Source organism: Echiichthys vipera (genome assembly GCF_963691815.1).
Source record: "Echiichthys vipera genome assembly, chromosome: 3".
Taxonomy (NCBI): Eukaryota; Metazoa; Chordata; class Actinopteri; order Perciformes; family Trachinidae; genus Echiichthys; species Echiichthys vipera.
In genome coordinates, this window is record NC_139828.1 from 9,776,349 (window position 1) to 9,800,486 (window position 24,138).

The following is a 24,138-nucleotide window of genomic DNA, read 5'->3' on the forward strand; positions in this document are numbered from 1 at the left end:
GCCTCGTCTGTGAGGCCTGACACCCATCAACGTCTGCATGTTACATTACTATGACACACTGTCTTAGGAAGAGCAGCTGCGGAGAAGCAATGGGAGAGAGGGTTGACGGGAGGATGTGGGGTGGACAGGACGGGGTGGGGTAAAGGGGAAGTCAGCAGGAGGGCTAAAGCAACACTGAAAGGTACAAGGAAAGGGCTTTATTTCTCATGAGTGATAAAGGCAAAGTTACTGGATGTGTGTGCATGTGCTCGCACAAAAGGAAAAGCTTTCAGCTGGTATGTGTAAAAAATGCAAAATGCAAGGCTATATTTTATAATTCTGTACATGTATAATCAGGGGGTGTTTTATGCATAGAGGAGTATTTGGTGCCAACCCAAAGAGGTTTTAGCCAGCATCAAGGGAAATTCTGCAGCGCCAAAATGATAAGAATTGAGAATAAAAATAGGAATTCAAATTCTCTCTCAATGTGTTTAAAAGCAATTCATCAAACAACTGTTTAAGAAGCGGAACATAAACTCAAATATAACGTCTTTCAGCAGTCAGCTCTCCCCTCATCCACAGCCGTTATATCTTACACATGGAGCCAGATTGTTTTGAGTCGGTTTTAACGCTGTGCTGTGAAGCTAGGGCTAATGGGATCGCCGTTTTACCATACAGAATCACGCCATACCGGATCCTCCTGGTGAGAACAGAAGTATTTAATCTCTGTCTGTACCGGAGTCTGTCTGTCTGTGATTTTAACAGTGGTATTCAATCTTAGTTTTTATCATTCAGAGTCAGGCTGTCCAGCTCTTTTGGGCTGTTTAGCCACATTAGCCGCCTCCTCCGACAGCATCTCTACGTAGCTAGCAGAACAGCAGGTTGACTGCCTCCCCTTCTCCCTTAACCCCCAACCCCCCTTACAGTGTTGTAATAATATTATTTTACCATTTTCGTTAATTGAGGTATCATTAACTAAAGCATAATAGCCCTTTTTGTTTACCAAATGGTCAGAAATAACAGGAAAATGCATAGATTTCTGTCAAATAAATAGACTCATTGCCTTTAATGGACGTGGACTGATCTTGCTTACAGTTGTGCATAGTTACCCCCCAAAGGCCCATTCTGAGCCAGGAAAAACCCTGATCGTAGCTGTAAAATCATTAAATGTAATTCTTTTTTGTTAACATTAAGTGATGCTGTTTATAGTAATGTTGTTTACAGCACTCCATTTGGATGATTGTTAAACCTTTCAGAGCCCAGATGGTTTGGAGATCTGCTCTTCTCTAAGAACACACTAAGAAAGGGAGGGGGTGCAGGCAAGAGCATCAGACTTGTTATCATCTATGTCTTTGCCCTCATTCCCCTTATTTTTACATCCAGCCACATCAATAATTTGATCCCAGTTGTAGGTCAACCCTTACAGATGCCCAGCCAAGCTGGTGGGGGGCATTATTAACGACTATGAGAGAGGAGAGAGACATTTGCTGAAGAGCCAAACTATGGACAAACACAGTAAAAGAATCAGAGAATAACACATTAACACATTGCTGAACACAGTTGTAACCTCTTCTGAACACATCCCCTGGCATTATGCGAAATAACTTTCTCCATCTTCCGTCTTATTATTCAAATGCAGAGGAAAAAGGGGGAGAACAACGCCCTCCAGCCTCGCGCTTGGCTAATTTGCAGCATAAACGAAACAACTTGTTTTTCAAGAAAGCCACACGAAAAATGTTTAAAGTTTTTGATAGTTGCATTTGCATGTTTAACTGAAACATGATCCTTTTGGCTGGGTTTCCCAGGCTCTTTGTTTTCCATCAGAGGGTTGAGGGGAGGAAATCTTTACTGATGTAGGCTTGATCTGACCATAAGCTACGCCGCCTCTTTGGGGAGCCTATTCTATTCCCACACTTCCCACATTTGTGAAGCTCTTGAACAGATACAGCTATGCACAGGTGTACATATTCACGCACAACATGGTGCATAAACACCAAAACAATGACAGAAATATAATTAAAAGAATGTATAAATATATAAATACCACAAGCACAAAACATGTAATTCAGTGGTTTTCTCTTTATTTTATCATTGTTAATCTAAGCTCTGTTTGACTGTTTTCTGATGATAGCACCTTTTCAAAAAGGAAGAGTTGTGTCATTCTATACTATTGCTTCTAAAGTGTGAGACAGAGTGGGTCTGATCAATGCTGGCAATATCCCCTGGAGAACAGACACATGGAAAAGTTGAAACCAGGCCTTCAAAAGGCTGAGCTATTGATTGAATTGCTTTCCAAAGTGTTTTTCATCTCTGAGACTATACAAGGAGAACGCCGGCTGGTGTGCAGCCGGGTGCAGATGGCATGGCTGACCACCATAGAGAGAAAAGAGAGAGAGAGTGAGAAGAGGAAGGGAGAGAGACAGATAGAGAGACAGACACTTACCCCTGGCAGTGTTTTCTGTTCATGGAGGGCGTTCTGGGCCTTGATGGCCGACTCCCGGGCGCAGTAGGTGAGGAATGCACAACCTGCAACAGAGGCACACCACATAGAAGCTTAATGAGAATTACAAAACGATACAACGGTTTAAAAGAAAATGACAAATAAGACTATTATATGTCCAGACACTGAGAAATTAACACAATGAAGAACAGAGATCTCATGAGTCAGTGAAAACATTCCTTGAAAACATTTCAGGGATTAAACAGAGCAAGTTCCAATACACCATCTTATATATGGATAATGTTCTATGGTAGCAAAGGGAGAGGAGAAAAAACAAAACCACAACCAAAAAAAAAAAGTAGGAGATGAGCTGAGAATTATTTGGATGAATTGCCAGGCCTGTCCAGCCTTCCCATCCCTGTAGTGCCATGTCCTGTCAAAAGCTCCTAGCAGCCTGGCCAGCATCCCCACCCTGAATGGTTGTGACAGCAGCGTAGAGACAAAAGAAACAGGACTGCAGGAGAATATTGGGGGATAGAAAAGGAGAGAAGAATGGATGGATCAGTGTAGGAATGGAGCAAACAGAGGTAGATACTGACAGAGAAGAAGGGAGGACAGGACTTGGTGTTAAAACTCTCCAGGGTGAATGCTGCCATGCGTGCGTGCGCACACACACACACACACACACACACACACACACACACACACACACACACACACACACACACACACACACTCACACAACATCTGTCAAAATCACTGAATACATAAAGAAGACGAGAGGAGAAAAGAGAAGAGGAGAGAAGAGGCGGGGAGGACGAGAGATGGAGAGAAACCAGATGGAGTATTGAGGCAATCATTTTCCCCCTGACTGTCTGAATAAATAGATTTGCTTGTGTTCTATTAATGAGGTTCATATGGGTTACCATGCATCATATTTCTGCCACTCTGAAGATGCTTTATTAGCAGCCACTGCATTTTGGATCTCATTTCAACAGCCAAATGTATTCAGTGGGTGGTGATGTATTAGTGTCTGTACACCGACACTGTTCCAATCCGTTTTTTCTTGTTGCATATGAGATCAATTTTACCCATCTAAACATTTGCAATCCTTTTTTCGCTATGCGCCTGTTCATGTGTATCTTTTTTGCCATTTCCGTGACCCTTGCACTTTGACTATGTCTCCACTGTAACCTCTGCGGGACTGCATCAAAGAGGAGGGTTAAAACGCCATGTCAGTGATTGATCCATTGATTGCCTGTAACCTATTTTGCCTTGCGTCTCTAAGCCTAAGGTGTCAGCACATGTTCCTTGGATACCTCCCCATGCGTATACAGAAAGCATATAACGTCTTTTTTTAAAATCCCATTCAATTATTTCAGTTCTATTTTATTAAGCTCCTCATTTTGCTTGGGACAGTCAGTCTGCACCCAGCCATGCTTTCCAGTATGAGAAAGACAGACACAGTGATGGAGTGTGTCCAGGGTCGTGACCTTTGAGGTGGCTGACAGTAGCACTGGTGTCACGATGCAGCCCTCCCCATAACCTCACTTGTCCTAGCACCCCTAACCTAATGATTTCCAATGGCCACCATGCAAATCATTCGATCACTCACACTAATTCCCTTCCTCTCCTCTGTGTCAGCTTGTAAAGAAATACCAAGAGTGCAAAAATGTCATTATTGTTTTGGGTTTGTTTGTTTGTTTGTTTGTTTCTCAAATGTTTGAGGGTAATAGAAAGGAATGGCTCGATTTTAGTGGTTGTTTTTCTCTCTTTTTTACGCTCTCTCTGGACTTGTTGTTGTTGGTTTACTTGACAAATGCCGGCCCTATCTCCGGATAAGAAGCAAGTATTTTGCATTAAAATCACAAACACTATTTATTTGTTAATGTGTAATGCATAGGGCATTAAGAATAAATTAATAACAACCACAACGCTGGCAAACAAAAGGGAAACATGAACTCCATTTAAATGTGATTCTCTGCTCTTTAATGTATGGCTTAATAAGAATTTGCAGGCCACAGGCGAAAAAGCTTTAACAACTCCATAATTGGAATCCAAACACGTACAAATTGCCAGTGCTGCACTGCATACCAATTGCAAAAGTGTGAGGGGGGGAGCATGATGAAATTGTTTGAAACACAACAAAAAGCCACTGTAATCGGAGCCTGCTGACACAGCAATGGGGGAAGCCTTCCCATTGTGAGGAGATGATCCTCTGCATCATCTGATAGAAACCTAAAACAGCCTTATCTCACACATTGATTTCAGCTCCAAAGAGACAAAAAAATCCTCCTCTCTCTCCTCCGTTACAGACTTCTTTCTCTTTGTCAAAGCCAAATCTGCTGCTCTTGTCTCCTATTTCTCAATGATATATCTTTAAGTGTGTTCAGTGTGTGTGTGTGTGTGTGTGTGTGTGTGTACTGGGAAATAGGGCTGAGTCTCTCCATCTCCACTGTGTTGCGTTGGCATTTAATTAAAGAGAGAGAGAGAGAGAGAGAGAGAGAGAGAGAGAGAGAGAGAGAGAGAGAGAGAGAGAGAGAGAGAGAGAGAGAGAGAGAGAGAGACAGACAGACAGAGAGAGAGAGAGAGAGAGAGAGAGAGAGAGAGAGAGAGAGAGAGAGAGAGAGAGAGAGAGAGAGAGAGAGAGTAGTGGGAGATACTGTATAGCTGTGGTGACAGCAGCCATTTACATTCACCGTGGTCCAGGCTCTCCATTACCAAACCTGTGTGTCTGTGCAGCACAGCAGGATATTCTCCTAATTGTTTTCATCAAGTTTTAGGTCCTGTTGATAAAATCCATGTATACTCAATCACAACGCTGATCCTCTTACCACGTAGTACAAGTACTTATTTTAGGCACCCCTATTCAATTAACACAACAACTGCGTCCCAATAACATGTTTTATACGTAGAGTAGACAGTATGTATGTATTGTATAAAAATGGTAGTTAGTTTACAGCTAATCAATATACTGTTTTCAATATAACAGAAAGTGATTCAAGACTTCAGCACTACCTCTTTAAATTCCAAAAAGAAACAGTAAATGGTTCCTTCAAAAATGCAATACTTCATCTTCTGGGATGTTTCTTGTGGTATTACCACAATCTATAACTTGTTTTTGTGCAGCTGAGCAGCTCTACAAGTTCCTTAGTGAAATGCATTGTGGTACAACAATGTCACTAAACATCACGTTCAAAAATCAAGCTGATCTTGGTGACATTTTGCAGTCCATCTGCTCAAAATTAACAATATCGTATACACACAGGGAGCTGTTGTCTACCCAGCTGATACATGACCAGATAAATACAAACGCTAGACCTTCACGCAAGAATGAACTTGCATAAAGCAACAAATATGTATACAGAATTACAGATATGGACAAACTGCACCTATCTAGTACATGTCTCCATCACCTCCTTTTAAGAAACCTATTCACCAAACTGACCCAAGACTGAGACTGAATCTGAAACAGAATGTCAATATTGGACAACTCTGCAAAAACCTGTCATATCACTGTGATCAGGAAAAGTATAAGAAAATCACCTTGATTGGGCTCACCATCAACATCAATCAATCTGACAAACTTGTCTTGCATAAATCAAAGCCAGAACTTACTATGCTTCATAAATTACCTTACAGGGACATTGGGAGTACAAGCATAAAATCAATTTTCTTGAAAAAAATAAAATAAAATACATATATCAGTCAATACAGAAACCTTTAAAATAATTAACTTTCACAATGAACACTATAATCTACAAACTTCATTCATTCATACATACACACAAAGATGCTGTCCCCAATTGAAACTTAACAATGTGAGAAATAGACAAACATATTCAACTGTGTCTTTGAAAATAAGAATCACCAAACAGGTGCAAAGATATATGATCAAAATGAGTAGTGCATCAACTCCTTAGGACTCAGCTAACTGCACTGCTCATAGCCAAATACTACTTTATTAGATTAAATCTCCAATAGCATTATCGGCTAATGCCACACAATTCATTTATTGAATTCTTGTCACCACTCACCATCTTCGACGAGCTTTCACACGACGTACTGTGGTGAATGGCTATTCCTTCGCAAGCAGCTATGAACTTGCAACAAAGTAGACCCTTACCAAATAGTATTAACCTCTTTTCCCCTGACTTAACATAATGGCAAGGGAAGGTAACTTGCTCATGTCTCGCGAGATGCCTTCCAAACTCTCGCCGAAGACAATCAGGAGAAGAGAGAAAACACTCTGCAGTTCTGGTAAAACTAATATTACAGCAGCATCTCAGAGAATCTCTCCTGAACACAAACGTATTACTTGAAGCCTGACAAGATGGATTTCCGTGTGACGAAAAGTTGTCGCTGCTGTGCAAGGTAAGGTGGCAACCAGCTTTAGAGCCATTACTGTCAGAGGTGTAGTGCCATATTTTTTTACTACCGCAGCGCACCTATTACGCACGCGCATGTGTGCACGCGCATTATTAAAATGGTACACCTTTTCTAAGGTTGTGTAACTATATCGTCCCTGCGTGTATGTCAGTGCATGTGCATTTAGGTCTTCATTAAAAGCTATTTTTTTTTTTTTCAAATAATACACCCACGGGGCGTTTTGAGGGGTACAGAGTTAAAGTATTAGAGGAAAATATATTTAGTCTGAATTAATAAAAAAAAAATTTCACGGGTTTGACAAGGTCTGTCTTTTGCGTTCTGTTAACGTTAACCAGCCAGTAGCGTTGGGCATTGCGCGGTTGCCAGGGTTGTCTGTTGTTCGGAGCAGCTACTTTAGGCTGGCACCGGGTGAAGTGGAGTTTGCCAATCCTGCAGCTGCGTTATTTGTCCCGGCAGCTGAGTGTCCAGAGACGGGCAAAAACTAGAGTCACGATAGGCCAAGCATTCACTCCATGGACTGAGATAAAGGAGTTCAACAGCATTAAAACGCATACTGAATTGGCTATGTTTCTCCTTGATCGGTACGCTAACTTTCATGTTTACTTCGCTGTAACAGCGAACAGTAACAGTGTCAGTCAAACTCCTCTGTAATACTTGTTTTTATGGTGCGATTTGCCGGAGGGGACGGGTTTAAACAGGCTCAAATAGACTCCGGTCTCCTGGAGGCTACACAGCCGGGTCTGAACCTGGCAACAAAATATTTTTTTTCTGTTGTTACGACTACGATCTTGAGGACACTAGATGGTGATGTTCTGCTCATTCTCCATGTCCAACCTTTAATAAGACCAGGGCTAACGTTTTTTTTAACTTAGCTGTATAAAATTGAGTTGCATGTTAAACTGGATCTACAATAACAAAAAAAATCGACCTACAGTAAAGCCTATACACATAGTTTTTATGGTGCGATCAATACTAAGCTATAAAAATCCAAATAATACATACATTCATATATTTATACATCATGTTTTAATACATGTTGAATGCACAGTGAATATTGTTGCGTACATTTTCATTTTTTTCACAATAAGGCTGATTTATGTTCATTTATATCAGACATATTTTAATTTTGAAGAAAAAAAGCTTTCAAAAAATAAATAAACAATAACTGGCTCCCCTGCAGAATCTCTGAGGATCCCCTGGGGAGATCTACGATCTTTCAATTAGTTTTAGAGTTTAAGCAAAGCTGTATTTGATTGCTGTTTGGTTGATTGTTGTATCATCAAAGTATATCATATCAACTCATTAATAGCTCGTTAAAATAAATAGTTTATAATGATACATGCCATCCTGTATGAAATAAATGTATATGATGTGTTTTATTATTTTACTGTTTTGATTCAGTTTCCAAAGCCATCGTACTACTCCTTTAACAAATTCAAGTGCCGCCTCTCAAACACATTTAACCTTTGGTATCTTAAAATCATTAATTTATTAAAGTAATATCTGCAAAGCCCCATGACTGCCATGGGCTCCTAACTTTAAACAATGGTCTTTTTTTGTTTCTTTAGTTCGTTATCCATATCAATTAAATTAAGCCTGGGTTTGATAGGGGTTTTTGCATTTTTTTTCAGGATATTGAAATTTTCTTTGATGACATGAATGATATTTATGTCACACTATTTGTGTACATGTATGTAAACATCGTCAGTGCATAGTTGGCTCTCTATAATCTCACTTGAAACTGTTTTGTTCATGCACTAAAGTTCTTAATAAAATGAGAAGTATTTAATTCACAGAGGAGTATGCAAAATAGGCTTTATCATGTGCTTATTTCACATTATTCAATCCAGAATCGTGTTATATATCATTACTGAGATGAATGACCTATAAATATTGACCATAAAGCCCAGCTCTAGTAGGACCTTGAATAGATTTGTTTCTGGCTGCCACTATAGCAGCTGATAGCTATATGACAGACAGTGACGTTGACTGCAGAAGTTCAATATAAACATCCTACTTCTACATTGGCACTGGGCATAAATTGTGTACTGCAGAATCCCAAGGAGACTGTGTTAGTTTATACCCCAAAGTCTCCCTTTTCACTTCCCCTTCTTTGGTCCCTTTTCTCCATCTCCTTGCCCCAGAGGAGCCAAACTGCCCGAGTGTTATGAAAAAGTGTGAACTTGCTCTCAATGTGGCATTTCTTTGGCCAGAAAGTGTGAAGGTAGCAGAAACCAAGCCAGTCCTGGCACCAGTCTCGCCTGCTCCCTCACACATCATTTGCACTCTTTGGAAAATGCTATCACTGTGGGTAGATTACTTGCTTACTTCATTTACTGCCATGTGGGGCTCCGGGGGGAACCGATAGCCTTTCAGAGGGGTCGGAAGCTGAAACACACATCATCAGCACTGATACAATGTGATTATGACCTGAATCATTGCCAGCCAGGGAGGCAGGAGGCTCAGTGGCGCAGATTGACCGTGAGGGGGGTAATCAGTCTGGTCTCAGAGAAGCTTTTAACTCATATAATCACTCCCTCACCTTTGAAAAAAAAGATCCTCGATCTGTTCACACACTCAAACAATCATGCCAATGTTCTGGGTGGAGGACAGACAGAGAGCTATAATAAAGAAGAGAATGGAGCATGGAGTTGGCAGGGACTTTCCAAAATGCTCTCATTCATTGTTCTGACAACAATATTTTCTCTGCCTAGGCCTAATGGGCTTGTAATGAGCACCGTAATATAAGCAGTAGCCTAGCGTAACCTGTAAACCTTAATTAAGTCAGACAGCCACCTTAAAGGGAGCCAGCGTCTGTGCTCAGTCACCATCTCATGATCCTGAGGCTGACTACACTCTTCCATCACTCCTTCATCAATCACTCCATCCCTTGATCTCTGCTAACATCCAGCTCCAAATCCTCCTCCATTTCTCCTTTCACTATCCCTCCCATCATCCCTTCACCTTGAGCAATGTCTGGGGGAGGATAGACGTTGCAGAGCTCTGAGGAACTTTGGATGTCCATCATGAGCGCAAGAAATAGTCCCCGGACCCTCCCTCGTATCCTCTCTGACCTCTGAGTAGGAGACCTCAGCCATTGATTTGTTGCTACTCGCTCATATAGACTACACTAGCCTCCGAGCAGCAGTCAAACAGATCCATAGGCAACACATCCCAGAGGACTGCCTGTGTGCATGTGTGAAAGTGTACATTTACACAACCTACACGAGCACGTCTCATGGTGTGGCATGCATTGCCTAATGAGTATTACAAACGCCATTCTTTCCGAAAGGCTCGGTGTATGCTTCAGGATCATTACTGGGGCAAAGACGCTATCAAAACAATGAAGAGAGAGATTAAAGAGTTCTCTCAGGGCACAAGTGGTTCTTCATCCAACTGTAGAGTATTTCTCTTGAACGTTGACACAGGGCTACTGTAGGTGTAGCAGCATTAGGGAGGCTGTAAACACTAATACAGTTCCAACTACTTCGTGATAAAGTTCCTGAGATAATGCTGTTTGACTGTAGGTGCAGTTTCAAGGAGTGTTGTGATAGATTGCAATTGGCCGCCCATTCCCAAGTTGTCCAGAACTCTTTCAATATATGTTTCTGGGTAACACTTAGGAAACGGCACTACTTGGCCTCCTCCACCGTACTGTAGTCTTTAAAGTAAGGCTTGGCTTTTGTACACTGTCTGTGTACTTCATCGCTCTTCTGCTATTAAAGCCAAGGCCCAATCTATAAATACATCTAGTGGCCTGCATCCCTGATGAGCAAGCTAATTGACACTGTTAATGGATGGAGTTTCACAGAGCTGTAAATAATGTGTAGGTTCACACTTACTGCCTCCTGCTGTGTTACTTGTGGGAGGGCAACAAGAGTTTACCTGCCAAGTCCCTTCTCTCCAGCCCGTCATCCCTGCCTCCCTCCCCCAGTCTGTTCCAGTCGAGGGATTTACACATAAATCAATATAAGTTTCCCTGAGCCCCCCCATCTAAGTCAGAAAACTGCATTTCCTCTTTTTCATGTACTATAACAACCTCTTTGAAAAACAAACAAGACCAGGCAAAAGGAAATAATAAAATCACTTTCACTTGGCTGCTCGTAACAGAGTGCACTATGCTTCCAGCGATGCAGTCTTCCTTTAATGTACGTGATTGACATAAATTATGCAACATTCCTAACAATGCTTGTCCTCTTTTAAAAGGTGAAAGGCATTTAAACCTTTGACACAAGTCAATTGATCATAGCAAAGCCACAATCACCGATGACTGGCAGCTGCAAACTGACTGCAGACTTAGAGACGGAGCACGGTTTCAGTCACTTTGATTTAACAAATTGAAAGATACCTTTTAAAGACAGCACTTCAAAGGCTCAGCGGTTGCTCAGATGGAGTGATTGAAAGAGGAATGAGGAAGAAAGACACGAGGAGGCGAACACACACGCGTTCTTCTTTCATAAGCTTTCCTTTACACAAGCATTGCAAACCTGAGACTCGAGACATTTGGATCGGACATTAAACTGACTTTACCCTACCAGCTCCCTAGTACAAAATCTGTGTAATGTCCAATTGAGACCATGTGAGACTACAGCAGTTGTTTGTGTGGAGAATTCCCAGCGAGTGAATGTGTGTATTAATTACGTATGGTTCACCTGAAACCGAAAAATATAAACCTCCGAGTGTGAGGAAGAAGGGTGATTTACACAAAGATATCAACAAAAATCACCCAGGTATGGCTTGTGTATTACAGCCTCTTTAGCCAGTTTCACTGGTTTCGTGTCAACGCAGATATTTCTTGAGTCCGAGCCTGTGTGGACGGAGAACGACAGAGAAAAAAAGGTTGTTTTCGATCGTGTGGACATCTGACATGGACAATCCCCTGCTGTGTGCTACATGTGTGGACCACACCTGATTAGTCGGACATTGCCCCAAGTTCATATGAGAAAGCTACTATACATAAGCCATGGGGAGAGGAAACATGATGTGCACATTGTCTTTATGAACAAACTTGTGTTGTGAGTACTTTGCTTCTTATTTCTCACACTAAGAAGAGTAAAAATTGACAGTAATTGTCACTAACAAGCAGGCATCAGGGTGTTAATTGCATTGACGTATATAACCGCATTCAGCGCAGAGGATTCCAGAAATACTGTGCTACTAATGAGAAAAACATGAAACCTAAATCTATCTATCTATCTCTCAACCTATCTGAAAAATGGCAAAGAAACCGGCTCTGAAGTGAGCCCAAAGAACAGATGAAACATTTATGAGAGCCCATCAGCAATTAATTAATTTGAGTAGTCTTTTTTAATTAAGCCAGATCTACCGTTGACTAGTGAACCACAGAACGGGTGCCATGTTGGAACTCATATAAAGTGTGCATACACTGCTCATTCAACCACACTGTAACATTTGCACATCAAAAGAGAAACACAAATTTCATCTTTAATCCCCGTCTTATACACTATTTGGCACACAATTTGCTTGTATCACACACACACACAAAAAAAAGTGGATGCGATACATCTCCAGTACAAAGCCCCGGACCAGTTTGTATCCCTGGCGATAAAGCACAGAGACTGTTAGCTACAGAGTCGCTGCTTCAGCGGGAAAGATAGGTGGAAGAGTGACGGGAGGGATGGCTGGGTGATGGAAGGGAAGGGTAGTGAGGAGAGAGGGTGGGGAGGGGGATGCTGGAAATAAGGGGGACATGGCCCTACAGTCGCCTACAGATGCTCCCTCTGTCTCTCCCTCATTCTCTCCTTCCTTTTGAGCACAGTGTGGGAGCAGTCTTTTGGGGGAGGCTGGCAGGCAATCAGTGATGTCATGCCAGCAGTGCAGCGATGGCAGCTTAACCTATTTTCGGAAATACCACAGAATTTCTATTTATAACCGTGCTGAGCAGCATGTATCTTCATACATCCCTCACGGACCTGAGCATTCGTAGACATTTCCAATCTCAAATGTGTTTTCCTCACAAATTGGGGATTGTGCAATATCTGTAGGAAAAATATCTCCATGCTGATAGTGCTGTTTACTATATCATAACTACTGGATAAGATAGATAATTATCTATGTTGGCAATTTTACTCTGTTGTTATAGCTAATATTAGCATTTGTATTGTTTGGTACATAGGTCATTTAGGAATAATAATTGCCATAACATAGTAACACAGTGGTAGAAGTTGTAGTATTTGAACTACCAGCAGTAGTAATATTTGAGTATTACTGTGGTTACTAGAGGGATTTTCTCATGTTGACAGCTTTCAAGTGATTATTTTAAACATCTGCCAAACTTGGCCTTTGCTCCTCCTCCTCCTCCACCACCACCACCACCCTCCATCCACCCCGCCTTCCGGTGTCCAAGCGGCTCTCAACCTGTCAGAGTGATCCTCCATGTCCAAGGCAGAGCCATCACTCTACTCTCCCACTGCCTTGAGATAAAAGCAACTATTTGTTTCTGCATCTCTGACAAACACTTCATCATTCCCCTCCACTTATCCATCTGTCCATTCATCCATTGTTCTGTCTGTCATTTGCCTTGTGGGCCCCGCTGCATACATGTGCCATTCTCCCTGTCCAATTCGGTCGAATGACAGTGGTTAGTCATATCCACACAGCTTTGTGTTCACGTGCACTCCCAGGCAGCAAATACATGGACGACCTTTATGCATTGTTCATTCACACCGACATCTAGGGCTCAACCATTTGGCAATCACAGAGATGTGACAGCTTGACTAATCTGTGATTGTTTTTTGGCCAAAACATGGGGGTTAGCGAGCCCTCCAAGGGCACAGTACTATAAGGCAAGACAAATAACTTATTATTTTCCAGGCTTGTACAAGGCTTTATCGCATGAGTTCTCCTGAACCATTCCAAATGGAGAGGGATTATCACAAAACATTGCATTAAAATCTCCTCTCTCCCCTCTCCCTTGTTATTTCATTTTCCATCTAAAATGAATCTGTGCCCAGCCAGGCTCAAACACAACATTAAAGAGCTCATGCTATTCTGACAGAAACCGCCGACCCCCTCCTCCCATGCTCCCTCCTTTCTTCCCCTGTGTGCCTTTATACCCCCCCCATAAGAGTACACTCTGCTCTGTAGGCAATGGCACTCTGCTGAGCCACCCATACAAAATAGATAGTCTTCTATCCCTCTATTTAAACAACATTGGCTGTGACCTTTGTGCATGAACAAGAAGATGGTACATCTCTTTCAACTCTATCCAATGTAATCTCACGGGAAAACATATAAATAGCACGTTATACCTTTAAAGACATTTTGTGCGTCATGTCAATACATTTTAAGCTATTCACGTGCCATCAGTTTTAAACGTGGTTATCAGGAATTCCAACCACTTGTGTAGGTTTGTTGGTCATTTGTTACATAAATCAACTAATGTCAGTGTAAATAAGTCAACATTGACTGCTGGTTTGACATGGGACACAAACGGCGTGTGAAATTCCTGTATTTGTTTGACCAATCCATCCAAACTTCCTCTCCGCGGGACTTTGACGCTATTTATACTACGTCACAATATAAGTCAGTAGAGATGAAACTGTGTGAAATGACACGTGAAAAATTAGAAATGCATGCACTCATGTGAAATTACTTAAGAGATTGTCATGTCATGCATACACCATTTAGTGTCATCAATCTACAGCACACCAAAACTAATTCAATCAAAAATCCTCACTTCAAAATAAAATGGGAAACAAATGTTACCACTGCCATACAAGACAGAATGAAGTTCCCTAACAATTTTCATAAAAATTCAAATTGACCTCCTTTCTTGTTGTATCAAATATATGAATTCTAAATGTGTAATAGAAAGCTTTTTCCTTTTTGCAAAAATAATTGTTCCTTTTTGCTTACTTTTTGAAACACTTTCCTGCATCCATAAATGACAGGTTAATATCACAGCAACAATCATTTCATCAAAACATTGGTATGAACAACATTTTAAGAAGCGTAAGCAAACATCAAGATGGATTGAAAAATGGATTTACTCGCAGGTAGCCAAGTGATGAAAAACCTTTTTAAGTGTCTTTTAACATGACAAAATCTAAAACAAACCACCTCAGAGCTTCATTTAGTCCACTTAATGAAATACAGATGTATAGTTTCATAAACCAGTCTCTCTGTGATGAAAATGGTCCATGTTTTCCCTTAGACCTCAGAGTACATCTTCCCATATCTCTCCCTGCTCCAGGCACCTATTAAGAGCAAACATATTCCAGAAAGGTCATGGAATAACGGCACTTCCAACATAGGCTACTGAAAGCATAATATACTGCAAGCCATAATGAATGTTGCATTGGTGCAGGAAATCAATCCATTTGAAAGGCTCTCTTGAGCAGGGATTAAGGGGGAAGAAGCAGAGACACAATGAAAGCCAGCTGAGTTTGGTGTACGGACACTAACCTCGAGCATAGCGCAGCCTTGTCGGCATCTGAGGTTTGCAATCTCCTTGGAAAACTAACAGAGAAGACGAACAGAGAGGAAGGCAGCACTCCTCATCCTGAAGTCAAGGCCCATAGCGCCTGTCAGTACCAGTTGAGCTGCTGCATCTTTTATGAGGAAAGCCCTGTTGCTTATTACAATATTTACAGACGTTTAAAGATTGCAAAGCATGTGTTGTTACTGCATTAACTTGGCACGGTGGCCTTCGCTCACTAGCCCTGACAGAAGATTTTATTCTAGATTTGTTAAATCAAATCTCTGCACCAGCTTGTTTTTCTTGCTTCTCTTTGTTCACATATGGAATAAATTCCCTTTAAAGGTCCCTATATTGTCATAAGTGAGATGTCTTTTTCCATTATAAAACCGGTCCAGGTGCTATATAAATAAACGCTCAATCCACAGGGAAATGCACAGAGCCCGTGTTCAGAAACTGTGCTTTTAAACAAGCCGTCAGGACTTCTGTACGGTTGTGATGTCACAACTCTACGATGCATAGGTAGAAAGTGTCGCTACAGTCATTCCCCGGCGGCAGTGACAGTGCAGAAATGCAGAGAGCACAGCCGCATAACACAGAAACATTGACCAATCAGAGCAAATTGGGCGTTTTTTTTAGATGGGGGCTTAAAGAGAGAGGCGCTAAATGGATATTTTTAAACAAAAGGTGAATACGGATATATTCTGACAGACAGTATGAGAAAAATAAAGTGCTTTCTTACATTAAAGCATCAAAACAGGTTCTAGTAGAAACAGCAAATACAAGAAATAACCTGAAAATTAGCATAATATTGGACTTTTAAAACCTTTATGAGACCGTTATTGAAGCTCATTAGCAATATACCTGGTTATACTGGCAAAAAGCCTACGCTCCGTTGATGCCTGTTAAATCCGTAATATCATCACAGAGTGTTGTGTATGTCCATGACACTGCTACAGCTCTGTTTATAGTCTGTAAGTGAATTTATCCCATCTGTTTCCCCAGGGGGAATGCTGTCCTACAGCAGTGCCGTGATCTTTGACACTTTCCATAAGACACACACAATATGGAGACGTGGAGATGCACTCTCACTTCCATCACGTCTGAGAGGAGAGAGGCATCAACAAATCAGAGCTCAGTTTCATAAATGCTCCTACCTTTCAGGTATCATTTAATTTTCCATATCATTTTGGTCTGATGCATATGCTATATACCAGCTACTCCTGTTTCCTTCATTTTCTTTATTTTATTGGGAGGGCAGCCCGCAGAGGGAACGCTATCCATCAGACTAGCTCAGAGGGAGAAAAAAAAATACAAACTTGAATAAATATTTCATTAGATTATTCTGTGATTTAATGTGCTTCTCCTTGGCTGGGGTCTACGGCAATATCTCTGGTCCATTTATAAATGCATTAACACAATGACACCCGACACTAGCTTAATATTGATACCCGGGCTGAGTTGGCCGGCAGACTGAAGCAGCGTAGGGATTGTTTTGTCTGTCTGCTGTGCTGAATCACACCTGCAGGAGAGGAGAAAAATCAGCTCTTCCTCTCTCATTTGAGCTCATGTTAACTGCATAAGGGAAGATTAGTCAGTCTTAACCAAGCTCATGGGATATAATCTGTCCAGACAAACAGGGTAATTCAACATAAATCTACAGTGCAACAGAGTCAGCATTTCTCTGAGTGCTTTTCATTTCTACGTCCACTTTTGTAAAGCAGAATTGTCAGTGTGAACAAAAGAATCTGAACATCAGCAACGTAAACACATGAATTAGGTAAGACTAGAGATTAAAGCCTTGCTTCTGCATATATACATGTGCATGAACGTGCTTGTTTTGCATGTGCTATAAGTGGATGCTAATTAGAGCCAAAGGGAGAAGTTTTCACAGTCTGTGATAAATTCAACATCAGGAAATCCTCTACCTATTAATACCAATTGGGCGACAATAATTGGCAGGCCATCGACAGCGCGGGCAGAATTAATCATTTGAAGAGGCAGACTAGGCTGAATTTTTAATTGGCAGAGGCAGCCACTGTTTAGGGAGGCAACCAGCTGATCACCCAAGAGACTGCTGCTTCAGACAATGCACATTTGCTAATCCTCTTGAGTCAAGTTATTATGGCCATGCATTATTATCACGCTTTACAAACTAATTCCATGTTTTCCCTCATGGATTACCGAGGGGAAAAAATAGTTGCATAAGAAAAGAGGAAATAATAAACACACAAAGCACAATGTGGATGAAGAAAATCAAAATGACAGAATAAGTGCACTGACAACAAATGCACTAATAATGATGAAAATTGTGTGTGTGTGTGTGTGTGTGTGTGTGTGTGTGTGTGTGTGTGTGTGTGTGTGTGTGTGTGTGAGTCTGATTGTGCCTCTATGAGGGTAATGTTCCAGTGTTTCCATCAGGATCCATACTCTCTGTATGATCCGTAATCCGTCTACTTAATAACATGACTAATTATAAAATGACCCCGTCAGAGATCATTGACACATTAGGTTTGATTATGTATTATTAATTATGTGGTCTGGATTCATTACATTGCACGTCGTTGCATTTGACTAACAATACTTATTTAAAATGAATGAGTTGTTTGTAAGTAAATGAATAAGGCAAAATGAAGAAATACCTTGAGAAGAGTTGGGATTTATCTTACTATTGGTGTACGTGGTGTTTATATATGACTTTATAATACTCCGACCAGAGAGATGACCTCTCCTGCATTTCAACAGGCAAGCCTTTTTTTATTTTCAATCTCGAGTTACGCTAACATAACTCGAGATTGACACAGAAAAGATATAAAAGTTCACAGAATTGATGTTTCCTACTTTATACACTTTTATTAAAAACATATATTTAACTTAGTTCCACAGCTCTTTAGAATTTGAGTTTTGCATTCGAAACTAACAAGCGACCTCAGAAAGAGATCAATACACACAGAACATCCCATTTACAACTTTAATGGGAAAACATTCTCAGTTTACCACCAGAGCATGAATGATGTAATATGTGTTATCATAATAATTGATTATAGTTTGATAATATGAAGCAAACAAAGAAATCTAATGTAAAAAAAAAACCAATCTAGGTGAGCAAATAATTCACTTTATTTATGCTAAGCTACTACTAATAAACTATTTGAATTTATTCCATAACTATATATATATATATATATATATATATATATATATATATATATATATATATATATATATATATATATATGGTGCCACTTGAATTAGACACAGGTCTATCAAAGCTCTCTATTTCTCTCTATGGAAATAAGTTGCTAAGCTAAATTATCTTTTCCCTGATACAACGATAGGGTGATAACCACTCCGGAGCTAAATACTGCAATCATTATGCAACACAGGGCAATGACATTTTAGTATAGGCCTATGTAGGCACACGCAACACATACCGGTGAATGTCAAATGAGTGCTACACTGTAGAAGCGTCCTCCCTTTTACACACTGACAATGGGGGAACCAGAGTTGGTCATCCAGCATGTGGCTTCATGAAATACGTTGCAAATAGAAGCAATGAAAGCACAATCTAATGGTACATCCGGTATGAAACCTTCATAAACCTGAACATAACACGTTTGGATCCAAATGTGATAACAGAGGTTTTAAAAAACTATTTTAGATCACCAACTAAATATATATATATTCATATATTCATATTTATATATATAGATACAATTTTTCATTTCCTTAGTTTCTGTTACTGGAGTTCATTTGTTTGTTGCCATTCTGTCTTCTAAAACTATGCAATCAATAGCATAATGTCAGTCATGTTAATGGATTTATAGGGCAAAAACAAATATCAGTCCATTTTTGATAGGGCTTTGTGACAGTTGTGGACAACCTTTGTAATGGTAACAAATGAAACATCTTTTGATGGTGATTCTATATGTCATAGAAGACACTGTTTGCAATGTTTGCAAATGGCATTTACATTACTGCCACAGATTGTCATTTGTCTTTTCTAAATGTCACAGCAATAAAGGGCTTATCTCCTGTACTAACATCCCTCACACATCAGCATCTGCTCTGCACGACTGCAAGATGGGGAATCCAAAGGGGGGAAATTGGATTTGGAAAGAAGCTTAGGGGGTTTTATTTTTTGTTTGTTTGTTTTTTTACTAATACTTTGACAAATGGTAATCATGCCTTTGGTTTTGGTGTGTGACATCAATGGGCCCTTTTGATGAAAAAGCACATATTAAATGTTGTACAAAAGCATAACTCTTGTTCGGATGGTGATTTTATATAATGATGATACTGCTCACAGACATTACCATCATGGGAGCATAAATGTCCCTGTGGACATTTCAACCAATGAGCAGCCTCACAGTTGGTTTATGTCGAACCTGGCATGAAAGTTGGTGTAAAGTGATGATGATGATGATGATGATGATGATGATGATGATGACGATGTCTACACTACGTGGATCGACTGTGTGTGTGTGTGTGGGGGGGGGGCAAGTATTGTCAAATGGTTTTCCCATGATCTACACCGCACACTCTTGGCAACCAAACTTCATTATTAAAGGTGGAAGTTGTCACCGTGTCACTGAGCAGCTGAGGGGATTTACGCCCTCCTCCATTTCAGCACAAGCATCGCAGCATCACTGCCCCACTCTCTCCGCGGCGACGTCCGTCATCTTGCGACAGCGCTCGCGTCTTTTGGAGACATTGTGGTATGGAAGTGATTTTGCTGTGTCGGGTTTGCACCCAGCCGCACGTATGGGATGAATAAATGATGCCGCCCCTCCGCAATAAGACAGGACTGGCTGGCAAGGGAAGGCTCTTTAAAAATGCATCCTTGCCAAGCGCCTCTGCCCCACTTAGGAGGGTATTGAAGAAATGGCAATGAAATACGGAACGCGGCCAACACAGTTTGTCATCTATCATTCGTGATACTCCAAGCGCTCCTGTGTATCTCACATTTTGCGTGTTCGTGTATTTAGAAATGTGGACTTATCAAAATGGAAAATGTTTTTAAAAATATTAGATGAGAAGAACTTTATAAGCAAAGCAACTGGAAATATGACGCACATGCTGAAGTGTTTACAGGAGTGGGATGATATCATATCTTGATTACGCATGATAAAATGTGAAAAAATGAAAATTTAAAAAGTGAGAGAAACCCGTATTTTTCGCGTTACTATTTCTACACATATGAGTTCAAAAAGGTGCAGGAAATATTAAGCAGTTATGAAGATTGATATACATATGGGCCTCACAGCCATTTGAGGGGCGACACGTTACCTTTGTGCATGCCGGTGTATCGGTCCTTGAGAACTGTCAGTTCGTGGATTTTCCCAAACTGTTCAAACAGGGGTTTCAGGTCTTTTTCTTCCAAGTTCCGCGGTATCTGCCCGATAAACAGCTTAATGGCATCTTGGTCTTTCATGTTGCCGCTCTCCGGATGAATTGAAATGGGTTCTGACCCGTTCATGGGTTTCGGAAATGTGATCTGAGGGTACTGGTGCTGATGTGGGATAAGTAGTAGTGGTTGTTGGGTCGGTGGTGCCCCCGGTCCGGTGAATACCAGGCTGGAGTGAGCGGGCTGGGGCTGCTGTGGATGGTGCTGCCTTCTTGTTTCAGTCTGAGTGAATCTGGCCATTCTGAGCTGGGAGCAGAGTGGATAATAATGACAACACACACACACACACACACTGTGAGAGAGCAAGCACTCAGCTGGAAACCAGGCTGACTTTCTATCCGACACACAACACACACGCACACACAGTACAAGGCAAGCGGGGGGGTAGAGGCGGAATAAGCGCACGGGAGCGATATTAGACGCTCTGGAGCGACACCCAGCGTCAGTTATGTACTTCATTTTAGGAGAGGCAGCAAGAGATGTTTGAGTTGTTGGCTCTCACCATAGTCTGTGGCTCTGACCAGCTTTTTTGAACATGACTGAGCATGTTTGTAAAACACCTTCCTTCTAAACGTTGGTGGACTGCTGCATATGCTGAATTTATACAGGGCCTTTACACAGCGGACATTTTAACTTAATGTAATTTAATTTTACTTTTATTTGGGTTTTTTTCATTATTACATTTATTTCCCTCTGTCTCAATATACCTGTATTCACCCTCTGTCTGAAATGATCCATTCTGAAAAAGCCAGAATTTCTGTATCTTCCTCATGCACACTCTTGGTTTTTCTACATCTTCATTGTAGCTGAGGAATGAGTGTAACAGCATAGTAGAAGCACTTTCTACCCATATATGGTAAAGTTGTGACATTACAATACACAGAAGTCCTGACTGCTTGCTTAAAGTCACAGTTTTTGAATACAGGCTGTGTTCATTTCTCTTTGGATCGAGCATTTTGATACTTTCACAGTATTAAGCACCACCACCTGACCTGTTAATAAACATGGAATCCTCACTTTTTACAATATTTTTATTTATTTACTCCTTTGATTATTTTACCTTAAAGAGACAAAATTCTGAGAACTGATTGTACAACACAAGACACAGCTGAACCTGAACTGTCTTCACACAGTTGATTTGTTGGACCAGGTGTGTTTTTGATTGGTTGGAATGAAAACCTGCAGCCACACGGCCCTTTACTGGATCACTTTGATACCCATGCTATAGACAGTGCAGGCAGTGCAGTTGCACTGGGGCCCACAGGGTAGGTGGGGTTGGGCTGTAGATGGAGCAGGCCATCATCATTGGGCCTTCGTTTGATTGGGATTTATGCAGACTGTGTCTAGCTGGCTACTTTTTGGGGCATGTTGTTGTCTTTCTTTTCAAAATTGCATCTCTTTCTCTCTCTGTATCTAGGCTTCATTTTATTGTCATCTCTTGCCTTATAGGAGTGCACTCGTGAGGTTATTGCACCAAGAAATACCCTTTGTTGTTAAAGTCAGCGGCCATATCAGCACCACCGTGAAATAGACAGCTCCTCTGCTTTCAGGCACCAACGCCTGTTTTTAGGTTACAGCATTTTGACCGTCAGAGTGCTATCCATGGTTCTGATAGCATTCTGTTTGATCTTTGTATTTTTCCAACTAAGACTTACACTTTGTTGCAAAAAAATACTATGCTTAATGGTGTGTGTGTGTGTGTGTGTGTGTGTGTGTGTGTGTGTGTGTGTGTGTGTGTGTGTGTGTGTGTGTGTGTGTGTGTGTGTGTGTGTGTGTGTGTGTGTGTGTGTGTGTGTGTGTGTGTGTGTGTGTGTGTGTGTGCGTGCGTGCACCAGGGCTATCATACACCAATGATAAGCTGGCACATGCTTCTGCTACTCTGAATGATAGAAGTTAAAAGATAACACTGTAGGTAACTATGTTTGTTGTGCAGTGTAAATGCTGCTACAATTAACAAGTGCACTATTTCTAAGTGAATGGTATTGCTATCTGAAATCTGTCATTAGATTGCGTCAAGGGACCAGCAAACATTAACTACAATTAGCAGATTTACTGTAAGTACTTTTCAAATAGCAAGCAGGCTAATCCCCCAAGAGAGGTGTTTTGTTGGGGTTTTTTTGCATCATTTGCCTTCTCTATGCGGTCAGTAGCATTCAGATACAAATACATCATTAAATTAAAATGATAATTTCACTGTTACAGAAAGAAGAACAAAACTGACAAAAATTATACACAACAGGCAGTACAGTTTGACTCGCAACTTAGCCACGCACTCCCCTTTCACTAAAACATATCTGCTGGACAGATTTCTAATTGCAGCCTATTAAACAGTGGATTGAATAAAGTTATATATACTGTCTGTGACAGCCGGCTCAAGGCTGCAAGCTGGATCAATACTAGTTGCTGCTGCTCCTCTTGGTGTGGGGGAGCGGCACCACAGGGTTCTCCTCCCGAAACTTTCACTTACGAATGGCTGCATCGCTGTGTGAAGAGTGAATCGCCTTCAGCTGCCTCTGTTGCTCTGAATTCAGCAGCATACCTGTAAAGCAAGTAAAGGATCACATCCAAAGGGCCTGTCAACAAAGTTCAGGCTTGAGAAGTTTCGAGAAAGACATTGACTTTCCAGAGTGGATGGTTGTTTTCACTGGGAGGAAGTGGGGATAATTTCAGCTCTATTGAACTCATGCTCATAATATTTCTTTCTGCAAACCTCAATAAGTGCCAAGAGCAGAGGGAAAGACATCATCGGGCAGGGGTACACATTGACATTACCAGTCAATAAAACTGTGGGTGGTGGCTTCACAGACACAGGGGTCTTTTTTTTTCTTGTAAACTTGTTCTTGGAAGTATTTATTTGAAGCAGTAGGTCCCTGAGTGCCGTGCAAGATGCTAACACTGCTGTTTTTTTTTTTTTATTTGTGCACCCAAGTCGCATTGTTGCTTTATGCCCTGCACATCGTGTTATTAATGTATTGATTAAAAGAGGCAAAGTACGTAGATGTGCTTGGCGGACGGCTCAGCATGATAGCCCTCTTACATCTGTAGGGAGGAAACACACAGGGACGCAGTGTAGCTCATATTGAATAAGAGCACTGAGCTGTCATGGCACTGGCTCACCGGACTCTGAGGGAGGTTGATTGGCTATTTTTAGGGATGTGGTCAACACAGGGGGAGGGGTATTGAGAACTTCCACTTCATGGTTTTTTTTATTGACCAATGCCATTAGTGTTTCACCAAGCTGAAGGCAGAGACAAGAAATCAATAAAGGTCACACTATTAGTGCGAACTAAAAAGTAACATACAATTTAACTGGCTGACGTTTATTCTGCCGCTTGTTAACCAGGCTGGACCCTGAGAGGGAGACAGCCTGGCTGGATCTGTTCAGCTCGGGAAGTCTGTAAGGCCCAGAGGGAGACAAAGGCAGCTAAGGGAGCCATTTTGCATTCTGTATGCACTTGTAGACATGCAGTGAAGACAGGCGGC

At 41.1% G+C, this 24,138-nt stretch overlaps 1 protein-coding gene across 1 annotated transcript in view; it reads right to left on the reverse strand.

Moving 5' to 3' along the window:
- Positions 1 to 20,895, reverse strand: part of celf5a (cugbp, Elav-like family member 5a) — a gene marked incomplete at both ends in the record, with an annotated part of 191,035 nt that extends 170,140 nt beyond the window's left edge. The window contains 2 exons of the mRNA XM_083911420.1: positions 2,423 to 2,505; positions 20,538 to 20,895. Coding sequence (XP_083767546.1) covers positions 2,423 to 2,505; positions 20,538 to 20,895 — 441 coding nt within the window. The remainder of the gene's footprint in view (positions 1 to 2,422; positions 2,506 to 20,537) is intronic.
- Between the last annotated feature and the right edge of the window lie 3,243 nt (positions 20,896 to 24,138).